Genomic DNA, 13,259 nt, shown 5'->3' with positions numbered 1-13,259 from the left:
ACACCACAGGCATTAGTCAATACATTTTATTTTGCATAACAAACATCACCAGTCATGGGGTTCCTGTTAGAATACATACTGTACTTCATTTTGTTGGCAACACCCCAAAGAAGTCACAGGTGCAAGTCAAGAGCATAACATGTAAAAGCAATTCTCACATGGAGCGAGACAACACACGCACGCAATGGAGAGAAAAACGAAGCATATTGTTTAAAAACTAAGCAAACTCACAACAGCCTCACATCTGACAAGCCAAATACTTTAATGCACAGCAGTCTTCTATTTTCGCGTGTCTTTTTTAAAATTTATTTTAACAGTTTGCAGCAACATTAGGTAGTCTATAAAATGCATATGACTGGATTGTAGGCTTTGGTATAGTTTCAGAAGCTTGTGTTGGACTAAATGACTTGACGGCCTTCCAACTGAATTTTGCAAGGTTGCATTCTGCGCAATATATTTAAGGTCATACGCATGGTCAACTGTCACACGAAAGGTAAACATACAAAACCTATACAAAGTACATTAAGACATCTTAATACATGCTGTGAACATACTTATCTTTTAAACACTAATTTGCTAGATAAATGCTTTATTTTGTAGGGGGGGTGGGTTGGGGGGGGGGGGGGGCTTGGTCTTTTCATTCATTTCCAAGTGGGCCAAGTTTTAGGTCCAACCAATACACTCAAAGCCCTTGGTGAAATGGATTAGCTAAGGCAACATGTAGACCACTTAATTTAGAAAAAGAAAAAAAATAATAATGAAATGTTGATTGGTGTGCAATGCATTGGAACCCAAATAGTGTTGTAAAGCCAAGACCCAAGGAAATGCCTGTGGCCGAGGGCGGGGCTAAAATGTTGGCAACAAATCTGTTGGACAGGACACAAGTGCATAACAATTGCTCAGAGTACTCATCACTTCACGACACGTTTTTCAAGCATGCAAACCAAGTCAATTCTGAAGAAAAACATATTTGTACTCCGCCAAACGAGCCGTAACACCAGCCAATAAAATACAAGTCATTTTGCTTCCCAATTCCCAGTGGCATAAATACAAGTAGTCCCTTCCAAATATGTTACGCACCAACAAAAATACAGGTGCTGATATTGAAATGCAGTTATTAAGACACTTTAAAACAAAACCATGGTAGGTAGCTGTTCTTGCAGTCAGACATGCACACATTGTATTTGTACAATGTTTAAGACATGCCATCTGTTCTGCACCCTGGGTGACTTTCTCATTGTACCATAGCTGGGATGCATCTAGAGAGGTAGATGGTATTTGCGCTATGGTCTGGTCTGTTAGTGCATTTTGTCCTACCCTGATGTCTGCCAGCCAATCTAACTACCCACGGACAAAAGAAGCAAGCAAGCAAGCAAGCGGTTCTAACGGCGTAACGATGTGATCCTACATAGCGATGACGTCACGTTGCAGTGCTGAAAAAAAAAAAAAGTGAGTGTGGTATCCGTCCGTCTCTCTATCTGGTTAAACATCAACAGTGCAGAGAGGTTCACTTCCTGGCTGGGCAGATTCCATGATGGTCATTTTGGGTTTCTTCCTAGTTTCCTCCTATAAAAATACAAACGTACAACTATAAAGCTTTTGGTCAGTGAATACTGTGGGTACTATTCTGATTATCCAATCACGTCTGTGCTTTTTTCCCAGGGGTCAGCAACTTTTACTGCCAAAAGAGCCATTTTAGGCCAAAAGAATAACGAAAAATCTGTCTAGAGCCACAAAACATTTGGACATTGTGATGAATGAAACAGTGTTTTAGTGTTAGTCTAATCTACTGAGGGCCCAATAGCTAATTAGAGCTGCACCAGAACACAAAAATATGCAGCATCCAATACATTTTCTTTTATGGCTATTTTTTTTTTTATACATGTTTTTCTGCCTTTGTTGCAATCAATTTTGTAGACATTTTATGGCAATTTTCATGATTTCTTCTTCCGTTTTCGGACATTTTATTTTGTTTTTTAAAAAAAAAATATATATATATATATATATACACACACACACAATTCCAGACATTTAATGGTAAATTTCTGCCTCCTTTTTTTGGGGGACATTTTATGGTTACTTTTGAACATTTTCTTTTCAGCCTCTCTTATTCAATTCTCTAACATTTTTTTGACAATTTCATGGACATTTTATGGTAATTTTTTGCTTTTCCTCTTCAGTTTAGGACATTTTATGGTCCAATTTGTGGCAATTTTTAAAAACTTTTTCATCTACATTTTGTCTTTTTGACAACTTAGAAATCTGAACTCTTTTTTTTTTATTTAGTCATTAATTCATTTAAAGAATATTTGATCTGAAAAATAAAAATTTGCATTGGAAAAAATATTACTACTCTTTTTCCTCAAAGAGACCAAAGAGAGAGACAAAGAGAGACAGAAAGAGAGACAGACAGACAGAGGGAGAGAGAGAGAGAGAGAGAGAGAAAGAGACTAAAGAGCTCCAGAGACGCAGGTTGCAGACCCCTGACCAAAGCAGGACTGTTCCGTGTTTGTGTGCACTTTGACACAAGGCAGCCTGAATCATGCAGTTAGAAATTTAGATGTGTGACAAAGGCTGCACACTACACCTGTTAACATTCCAGGTTTTAGAATGGGTAGAGAAAGTTGTTAGGCGATAGAACAGTCTCAACAAGGTTGAAGTTTTGAAATGATTACACAAATAATATTTTACATCAATAACAATGTGGAATTTTAACAGCGGTGTATGAAATTTTGTTACTCTCGATGTGAAGATGAGCTAGAATAATCTGACAAAAACAATCCCATTCAAGATGAAGATGACCTCTGATGATTATAAGATACATTACTGTGCATTCCATCACATACGTAAAGATTGAACTACTCACCCTGTGTGCAGCCAGTTTCCTCATCTCTTCTTGCAGTTTGTTCAAGATATGCAGGTTTGGTTTGTTCTTTTTAGCAAACTGCTGCAGCTCGATCACACTCTTGTCTGAGCTCTCCTGCGTAACCAAATAGGCGCATCCCAGTCATTGAGACATTTACAAAGCAAGCTCACCTAGTACATGCCATATGACTTCAAATGATTCAATCAGAACTTGATAAACACTAAAACCGACCTTCTTGACCATCTTATTACTCTCTCGGCCATACATTCGCAGGAGTGAGCCCCAGTTCTTCACATGAGGATGAAGCATTTGCAAAATCTTCTGAGATGCTAGCTGTTTGCCAACCCTCTTGTTCTTGCCTGCGCGCGCACACACACAAAACAAACAAAATGAATGCACTTTATAGTCAGGTCCCATTCTGACATACAAATTTGGCAATGATTTAAATTTCACATCCCAATGAAATTGATCTTAACTCATTCACTACCATTTACGGCTATAGATGTCAAAAATTCATTTGAACTATTTCTATTAGTTTTACATTTTTCCCACTTTTGTTAACAAAAGTATGCAAACCTAGATCTTTTTTTTGTATTAGAACAGATATAAAATTTGTGATTAATCTTGAGTTAACCAGTTAAGTCGTGCGATTAATTACGTTTAAAAATTGTAATTGCCCGACGCCCCTAATTTTTTATATATTTTTTTTCAAAAAAAAAAAAAACAATAATAATTTAAATCGGGAGTTAAGTAGTGAAGTCATGTGATTAATTACGTTTAAAAATTGTAATCGCTTGACACCCCTAATTTTTTAATAATTTTTTCAACAACAAAAATATATATATATTTACCCCACCCCCCCAAAAAAAAATTTTTTTAAAAAAAAAAGAAAGAAAAGATTACTAAAAATTAGGGGCATCAGGCGATTAAAATTTGTAATTGTAATTAATCGCATGACTTCACTAGTGACTCACGATTAATCACAAATTTTATATCTGTTCTAAACGTACAAAAAAAAATCTAGGTTCTCATACTCTTAACAAATATGGGAAAAAAATGTTAAACTAAAAAAAAATAGTTAAAATGAATTTTTGACGTCTATAGCTGTCAATGGCAGTGAATGAGTTCCATGTATGCAGTCGCCACACAAGGAATGCAAAGTACTTACACCAACCACGCACAGTATGCTTCCCACAAGTCATCACATATTCACTCTTCTGATTCTTCCCAGGTATCACCTCAAATTTGATGCTAGTGTCTCCCATCCCATGGTTTCTATAGGTAGGAAAGTTACAAGAATCGTTAATAAGCAATAATAAGAAAAAGCAATATAGAAAAAAGAACTTGCTGTGGATGTATTTATGGATTACCGCATTATCATTCTGCACCCTGCAGAAACAATATGGCACAAGAGGTGTTGCATTTCAATTGTTAACTAATTATTAAAACAATATGTTTCAATATGTAAAAATAAAAATGCTGAATAACACTTGAGAAGAGTAACCTGTGGTATTCCACAGGGTTCGGTATTGGGACCTTAGTTATTTATAATTTATTTAAATTATATTTTCAAATATATTAAAATTTGTAATGTTCACTGATGATACAAATGTATTTTGCTCGAAGGGATAACATGAAACGACTAATAAAAACAGGTAATCCAGCAAATCCATCCAGAAGCTGCAGCATCTTCAGAACAGTGCTGCTAGGATGCTGATGAGAGTGCGGAAACATGAACGTATCACCCCTGACAACGCTCACTACACTGGCTTCCCACCTCAGCAACAAGGTCAAGGTCTCTCCTCACTCACAAATGTATTCATGGCAATGCCCTCCCGTATCTGTCAGAGCTCCTTGCCCCAATTACCTTTGCTCCTCAAACACCCATCTCCTCCCACCCAGGACCAAGACCTGCACAATGGGGGACCGGGCCTTCTGCTCAACACCTGTGGAACACTCTTCCAGACAAACTCAGGGTTCCCCAGACTTTTTTTAAAAAAAAATTGACCTTTCTTTTAAAAATACATTTTAATTCATAAATTAGTTGTATGTGTTACTGCGACTTTGACCTAGATTTTGTTTTGACATTTTTACTATTGTAGCACTTTGAGATCTCTTAATTTTTTTCAAATTATTATTGTTATTATTCTTGGGAGCTCTGATGTAGAAAAGATTGTAGATACGACATCCCGTGAGACATTGCAAGTCGTAGCGAGCCATTTTTTTTTTTTTAGAGGCTTTTGTTGCCTGAAACTGTTTATTTGAATGTTTTTGTTTTCTTTTCTAAATGATCATCAACCCCCCCCTGGCAGCATTTAAAAACATTTTGCACAGCTTGGGAACTTGTTGTGCTGTTTGCAGTTGTACTAAACCGCAACAAGTTGAATGTGTGTACCGTAGTTTGACCTTTTCCTGAACAGTTGATATATGACATGTATTTGGATTCTTGCTGGTCAGGGTAACCCAAAAATACAATAATTTCAGCACAGGTTCTCTTTCATACAGGAAGTTGTGCCCAAAATTCACGCAAAAATCATGGGGCCGAGGAATAAGGTAGATAATCACTTGATTTGATTACACAACATATTGGATTGCTTTCTGTTTTTTATACTATTGCTGGAACTGCTTGCATATTTATAATATTTTCCACCTACCTTTTAAGGCACTCATGAAGAATCTGATACGGTGAAAGAAGCCCCGCTTTGTTGGTCAACTCGTATACTCTCGAGTCTTCTATATTGATATGGTTAAAATACTGTGGGGCAAAACACTCAACATTACTGCTGCTGTCATTTCCGTTTAAAGATATTCACCTTTATACAGTCCATGATACACGCATGATGTTTGCTCACTTCAAAATTGTTCCTAAGGAATGACTGAATATACCTCAAGTTCATCTGCCTCAATAGGCTTTTCCTCAGAGGTCTGCTTCACAAAGTCCGGTATAAGTATTTCCAGTGTGGCTCTTGCTGCAGTATACAAAAAAAGAAATTAATTTAAAAAATATGCAAGCGCACTTCAGTACACCACTTTATACGGTGTTGTGATCTGCACCATTGCACAGAAAAAGTGTCCAGTGAACAAATTACCAGCTTTATTCTTGGCAAGTTTTTTACTACTTGCAGTCCCTGTGCCGTAGGTGACTCCGTCTATAATGACAGATGCGCCGAAGGGTTCACTTGGGTTTTCTGCAGGGGACAAAAACATGGCTCAATGATTAAAAAGCTTGAAACGTCAAATTAAAGAGTGTCAGGGGGCTTTAAAATACACTTTATCTCAAGGCAAAACTTACCACATTCAAAGAAGCTGTAAACAGGCCGGACCTTAAGGACACGCTGCATATATTCATGCAAGATGCAAACTTCAGACTTCCCATTGGGATTGATGACAAATTCTGATGAATACAAAATAAGTCAATATACAAGAGCATGATTACTTAAAATTACTTCATTGCTGACAGTCCAAAGCAAAATTGACATTTGACAGTTATGCTTTGCATTTTTTTCTATTCTGCTCAGAGTTTGATTGACATTTGACACTATATATAAGACACATGGACAAAATGTTCATATGCATGTACACAAGACACATGCATATATAGTCAACAAAAATAAACAACACTTTTGTTTTCCCCCCCATTTTTTTCTTATAAGATGAACTCAAAGATCTAAAACTTTTTCCACATACACAATATCTCTCAAATATTGTCCACAAACCAGCCTAATTCTGTGATAGTGAGCACTTCTCCTTTGCCAAGATAGTTCATACCATCTCACAGGTGTGCCATATCAAGAAACTGATTAGACACCATGATTAGTACTAGTACTGACTGGGCTATATAAATAAACTTGACAGACCCAAAAAAATAAACCGTATTGCCTTTGGTACCCAACCCTGTCTGATGCTACTTTCAAGTAGCAACACAGCTAACCCTCACACATCAAAATAAACGGCTTTGAATTGCAGTCATTCAATTTTAGGGGCTGGCAGGCAACAAGACAGGTCATCATTAATGGCGGTGAAACACAATAGACATCAAAAGTATCATTGGAATATTCAACATATGATATTTTACCTTTCTTAGGTGCATCTTGGACTGACAGTGTAATGAGTTTCTGGTTTGCAGGCAGGATAGGCCTCTCGGATTCAGCTTGTTTCCTCTTCATGTCTCTGTTAAACTGCCTTCGCTCAGCCCATGTGCGGAACTTCTTCACCGTCACTTGTTCAAAGTCAAAGCACTTTTCCAGGTATAGGCGAAACTCTTCAAGTTCTGTCAAGTATTTAATAGCGTTAGTGTTGTGGTTTATTGAAGACCATCTTTATTAAAAAAAAAAAAAAAGCTCTCAAACACCTTGGAGATGTGTACTACATTTTCCCCACATTGCGTTATTTGGAAGCCAACTTGAATCCTGTACATAAATTAGCTTCAATCTTGCAGAGGTCTCAATATAATGTATGAATTTGCTACTCACGAGCTGCGGCTGGATCACTAACGTGACTAAACGTGGCAAAAGTTGGCTTTGCATCTGGAGTCTACACAGCATAAACCTCCATGGCAGCCAAAAAGCGACACTTCCGTAAGTAGCGCTCAAAGACAAAGAGGAGACGGCCTGGACGACATGCTAATTGCTAAGCTATCGAAATGCAGTCACAAAACACTGAAATAGTGCTTGTGCGATGCAGCACACTTGTCACATAGGTCTGGTTGGAACCACGTTACAGCAGAGACTAGTAACTAACTTTAAACAGCAAAATAGCCAGCAACTTTAAGTAAATAATACAGTTAGACAAACAGTTACATTAGTTATATAATAAATATTAGTACCTCTATTAGAAGTAATAGTAGATATACTGGAATTACAATAAGTGCATTGCACAAAATATTGCATGAACCATCCAATTCAATCTGACAGCAACGTTATGTTTCATATCTGATTAATCTAACTGAATAGACTTGCGTTCTTCAATACTGTGAAAACAAGATATATTTACTTTGATTGATTTTTTTTGTGTATTTGTTAAAACCGTATTTCAGGATTATACCGTTTTGTAAGACTCAACGTTCAAGTATTGTTGATAAATGGCTTAAAATAACACATAATAGTCATACTTAAAAAAATTCCAGTTGACTTTCTTTCTTTTTTACAAAAACATGTTGGGCCCTCTACCACTTCTCTACCACTGGATTTGGCAAATTTTCGGGGGGGAAACACCGAACGTGAATTTCTGAATATGCAAAGCCACTTTACCTTTTTACCAATTATTGATACTTTGTACTTAATGTTCTTGTTCTACCAAAATTTGCCACTTCAATTTTATTCCTGGATTTCCCCTGGTGTTTTATAAGCCTGGTGGCTCCCCCTCGACAAATAGGATTTGCATGTGGTTTTCTGGGGGAAACCCTGTAGTTTATATTTGATTACTTTTACCTACGCACCAAACGGAGCAGCGTTCCCAATTTTGTTGTATACATGATTTCCATTGACAAATAAGGCATTCTATTATATTTATTTAAACAGTAAAGATTTAACCTGACCTGTGTGACAAACAGGTTCGAGCCTTCTGTGTGGTGGCGGATGGGCTGTGCCTCGTCTGACCAAGTCACAATGTTTTGCTATCAATTGCATTTCATTTTTTAATTCCTCTGGACAATGTAATTCATTTTTAATGCAATTGAAGGCCTTAATTTGTACAAAACCTGTGGAAACCTTGGAAAAGATCTTACCAATGGACTCATCCTTGCACACTTCCACTTTGGCCCTGACTTGTCCTAGGGCGCCTTGAGCAATGTCGCACGGTAAGGCGTTTTTAGCAGGCTGGCTTTCGGTGGCGATGCCCTCAGCCTCTAGGCCACAGTCAGCAGCACTGGAAGCAGCTACATTTTCATGCACCTCAGCTGTGCCGTCTGCGTTCTCGACATGGTCGTCACCATTTGCCTTCTCGCTGGGCTTAACAGGGAACGCTTCTGCTTCTAAGCCGTTCAGTTCTTTCTCCTTCATCTTCTTATAGTGCAAGCAAGGGATGCTGCTGGTTGGAGGATCGTGTTTCTACATCACAGTGGCAAACCAAGAGTTGCAAGACAAATGGGGGAAGCAGCACGTTACATACATAAAAAATTATTTGTTGGACATTATTATTATTACATCTGTAACAGGAAGCTAGTGTTGTTGTGATGAAGCAGAGCCAAAATATAGAAGAGTTACCCTTATGCTGCCTGAACCAAGGAAGTAGGGTCTGGACCAAGTTACTACTCTGGTCTCTCTGTGCAGGTAGACTGGAATGCCCGAGTTGTGGAATGTCATGATCCACCCGTCAGGAAGTGGCTCGGTGGGTGGACGTCCCCGGCCTAGTATGTACACAAATATCACAGAGAAAGTTAGCAGTGATTCTGGACCATTTAGGGGTGCGGACAGCAGAATATGTATGATGATATATGTATGATCCTTCTGTTTCCATGCATCTATTTTTGTTCAATTTGAGCCAGTGTCCCTCTTATTTTTGAAAAACATAGTCAGTCATTTGAAGCCATCAGGTTCCCCTACCGATGCCATCCCTCCTCGCTTGTTCAAGGAGGTATTTGACACTATTGGACCACGTGTCATAGATATGATTTATTATAGCCTTTTTACTGTATGTCCTCTACTTAAAAAAAAAAAACAGGCCTTGATTCCATTTCTCTGTTCAAATTTTAGGCCCATCTCTAATCTCCCATATATTTCTAAAATATTGGAAATTTCAGTTGTTAACATTTTTGGAGCAAAATATCAAATGATATGCTTTTAAGCAGCACTTTGGTTCCCCTGTGGACTTTTAAATGTCCTATACAAATAAAGTTGATTGATTTGATTTGGTGTATGCATAACTGCATCGTCAACTTATGGAGTCAATAAAATTTAAGGCTTTGTATGATACAATTAAAAACATTTAACAGTGCATAATAAGCAAACATTTGCCACTTACTTTTCATGACAGTTTTAATTTTGGTCATCATGGGTTGAACACTTCTTTCGCCGTCTGACTGGTGATCACTTTCGCCGCTGTATTTGTCCTCCGCTGGACGCATCTTCTTTGGAACCGGCATGCCCTCCTCGAGCAGAGCGTCAACATCATTGTCGAATTCCTCCTTCAAGAGTTAAAGATTGGCCAAGAGTTTCAAGATGAAGAATATCAAAACAATTCAGTCAGAAATATCAGAGGGATATGTACAACTTCCGCTTGATTGAGGTTGATTTATTAATTAGTGACATTTACTGTCATAATTTGAGTGTTAGATCGAAACCTTCGGATGTCTACCACATGTAGACAATTTATATATATTTAGGTCACCATTCAATTAATGAATCATCTAGCCACCCTCTTCAAAAACTCTCTAACTATTGACAATTCCGATTTTAGATCACAAGTCAAAATGGCGACCAACTCGGTGAAAGGAAGCGCTCCACTCATTGAAAAGCATTGGACTTTGGATCGTTTGTGAGGATTATTTTGATTTTAAAATGTGATGAAATGTCATTTGACTACTGTAACAAACTGACTGGTTTGTATGCTAGCTACAGGCAAAAGCAACACAACACACAGTTTGTTGTCACCGTATAGAGGAAACATTTGCATTGTCTTGTATTTGAGGAAATATCAGAAACGCCCGGAATGTTCGGAATTGGCAATATTCTGCATACTTGTGATTACCATTTCACATGGACAAAAACACTTGTTGCCACAGTTTTCATTTAGAATTTACAGCTCTAGCACTCCTCACAAAATGGCCTCATCAATTAACAGTAGAAAACTTGCAGTGCGAAGCACCAGTTACTGACATGACAGCAAACTTTTGAGGCAGTGGCTCTCAAAATTTTTTCATTAATGTACCCTGTGTGAAATATTTTTTCAGCCAAGTACCCCTTAACCAGCGCAAAGCATTTTTGGTTAAAAAAGAAAAAATACTTAAAATACAGCGTTGTGTCATCATTGTCTGATTGATCAAACTTTGGAATTTAATTTGTAAAGTTAGCTCTCGAACTTTTTGGAAATAACTAAAAAGAAATAAAGAATTACATTAAAATGTATGCACATTAAAATCATCACCACTAAATGACTTCCTTTGGGGTCAAAACAAAGATCTGTTCTCAATAAGAAATCACTCACTTAATTTTAAGTAAAGTTGAAAATAAATGACTGACAGGTTATACTAGGCGGCATATAACAACTTGGGTTGAACCATTCTGCGTTTGAAATGCATTTTAAAATCTCACGTACTTCCTGGAGTACCTTTACGTACCCCCAGGAGTACACGTACCCGCGTTCAAGAACCCACTGTGCTAAGGTATATGCCACATATTTGCTTGGCTGTCTATTAAAGTAGGGAGGAACCGAAGCGGAATCACACAACCAACTACCGACTTGACATGTTTTAGCAGTTTACTTTTTGGAGTTTGTGCATTTATGAATATTGAACAGTGAAGATTTAAGAGGAATCTTGAGGGACAGTATAGATTTAAGGGGTTATCTCACCTGCAAATCCCATTGCCATCATTGAGCTTTATGTTAAAACAGGATGTCACTGCAGTGCACCATTACACTGCTACTGATGAATGGTTGCCATAATTTTAAAGAGATCTGAGAGTCAGTAGGAACACATACCTTGAAATGACAGTGCTTTTTGTGGAAATTTTAAGAAACAACAAGACATGTTGACAGTGGTAGGAGGACCGACTTACCTCATATGTGTAAGCCATGGACTCGCCATCTGCCTGCTCTTGCTGAATTGCGACCTCGGACTTAAAGCCACCATTTTCTTCATCTTCGTTATCCAGGAAATTGTCATAGATGTCCTCCAACTCATCCAAGACAGCATACTCGACTTTGTTCTCAAGCTCTACCTCTGCTTCCTCAAGCCTACCTTCTCCATTTGCTGTCCCCGAGCTACATTCAGCTAGCTTGAGATCACTTGAGAAATCCAACTCACCATTAATGTCTAAACCATCATCACCAACTCTCTCTTGCTCTTCAACTGTAAACAAAACCTTCCTGTCTTTTTTACAGCTGCTTTCAGTGAAGCTAACACGAACCTTAACATCCCTAAGCAGCTTGATATCTGGTAACAACTTGGTTACAGGGGGAGCGTGACGAGCGGTTCTGGGGCACAGTGGGTTGGAGTAATTGGCCTCATTTGAGAGCTGGCTACAGAAAGCAACTGTGCCAATGCTGAGGGGCTCTTGTGGCTTTGCTTCCCCATGCCCAAGGGTGCATATGTATCCATCACCACCAGAGCTAACGTCCATTACCTCTGCGTCACTGGACGTTTGCAGGGGAGGTGGAGGAGGTGCTCTGCCTTCATCTTGGCCAAAATCATTAGGTGGCTCCAAAGGGAGAGGTGGTAGAATGTCATCTATTTCCATTGTTTTTACTCGGAATTTAAACTTCTTAAAAACCTACGAATTAGCTTAAAAACTAACCTGATTTTTTTGTGCTTATCTAAAAGTAGAATGCATGCAGACGCACATTCCAGAACCCGTATCAGAGATGGATATGCTAAGCTGACTACATTGTTCTTTTCATTAATGTAGACAGCTTTCAGAATCACTGTCTCAATTATTGGAAATCACAATGCATTCAGCCTAATGTGGGGATCAAGACAGTGATCACCATCCTCCTGCGATTCCTCTGGCAGCTATGGAAAACATTCACAGCGAGAGCATAATCAGAAAACAATTGGTCTCGACCACCGTCTATGTTGTAAAAGGGTAATCATGAACCAATTACTATAACACTTATCAAAGTAATTTACTATTGAGGAAAAATATGCATGTTATCCACATCGTTTACATAGGAGTAGCAGGGCCCTACTAGCATTAGCATCAATGCTAAGTGGCGAACAAGCGACCATTGATTAGTCCACATGCTGTAATCATTTTAATACCTAAGCCTTTCGGGCTTCTTACGTGGACTTGCGTGAATACTCACCAATAAATATGATTTAACTATCTCGTCAGTCCCTAACTACCTATTTGAGCGCCTTATTCACCCAGAATCATTTGTAGTCCCGCCATCTTGGGGTGCACAACCGCAATCGAGAAGAGGCTGCTGCACACTGGCGGTGACGAATGGCGCTCCACCGGCAACACATGACCTCCACTTCCGATACACTTTTTTTTTTTTTGCTTTATTGAACAGAAAACAGTTCTCTATGCAGTACAACCGCCAGGGGGAGACAAACAAAAGGAAAAATAAACGTGCCCTCCAAAAATATATCATAAAGCTCACTTGCTTTCCTATTCGTGGAGTGTCCAATAGTTTTAATATATTAATACAGTATATTGTTTTGACTTCAATTCCCATTGAAACTCTGCCCCAGGAAAACATTTGATGCCAAAACATAATTTATTTCAGTACACGT

At 38.3% G+C, this 13,259-nt stretch overlaps 1 protein-coding gene across 2 annotated transcripts; it reads right to left on the bottom strand.

Annotated features, from left to right (window-relative positions):
- Positions 1 to 11: 11 nt before the first annotated feature.
- dgcr8 (DGCR8 microprocessor complex subunit) lies at positions 12 to 12,979 on the bottom strand. Of its 2 annotated transcripts, XM_077560264.1 has the most exons (14): positions 12,827 to 12,979; positions 11,581 to 12,533; positions 9,827 to 9,989; positions 9,070 to 9,212; positions 8,592 to 8,913; positions 6,942 to 7,136; positions 6,159 to 6,260; positions 5,956 to 6,054; positions 5,753 to 5,835; positions 5,521 to 5,621; positions 4,035 to 4,141; positions 3,098 to 3,225; positions 2,867 to 2,980; positions 12 to 1,566 (listed from the first exon to the last, which is right to left on the bottom strand). In XM_077560264.1, exons 2-14 carry the CDS (start codon positions 12,259 to 12,261, stop codon positions 1,483 to 1,485), a joined length of 2,322 nt encoding a protein of 773 aa, XP_077416390.1. In that variant the 5' UTR covers positions 12,262 to 12,533; positions 12,827 to 12,979; the 3' UTR covers positions 12 to 1,482. The 2 variants fall into 2 exon arrangements, with proteins under 2 accessions (XP_077416390.1, XP_077416391.1); XM_077560265.1 differs by having other exon boundaries at positions 11,581 to 12,965.
- Between the last annotated feature and the right edge of the window lie 280 nt (positions 12,980 to 13,259).

The sequence above is a fragment of the Vanacampus margaritifer genome, chromosome 3 (assembly GCF_051991255.1).
Source record: "Vanacampus margaritifer isolate UIUO_Vmar chromosome 3, RoL_Vmar_1.0, whole genome shotgun sequence".
Lineage (NCBI taxonomy): Eukaryota > Metazoa > Chordata > Actinopteri > Syngnathiformes > Syngnathidae > Vanacampus > Vanacampus margaritifer.
The sequence above is the reverse complement of the archived record's forward strand: the minus strand, read 5'-3'. Positions and strand labels throughout refer to the sequence as shown.

Bases quoted from the DNA above. Each gene is read 5' to 3' on its own strand.
- dgcr8 (XM_077560264.1), bottom strand. From the start codon at position 12,261: ATGGAAATAGATGACATTCTACCACCTCTCCCTTTGGAGCCACCTAAT. The intron at 7,137-8,591 runs GTAAGATCTTTT...AATACTTGACAG, and splicing joins GTGCAAGGATGAGTCCATTG to AACTTGAAGAGTTTCGCCTA. The intron at 6,055-6,158 runs GTAAGTTTTGCC...TGTCCCCTGCAG, and splicing joins TTACAGCTTCTTTGAATGTG to AAAACCCAAGTGAACCCTTC.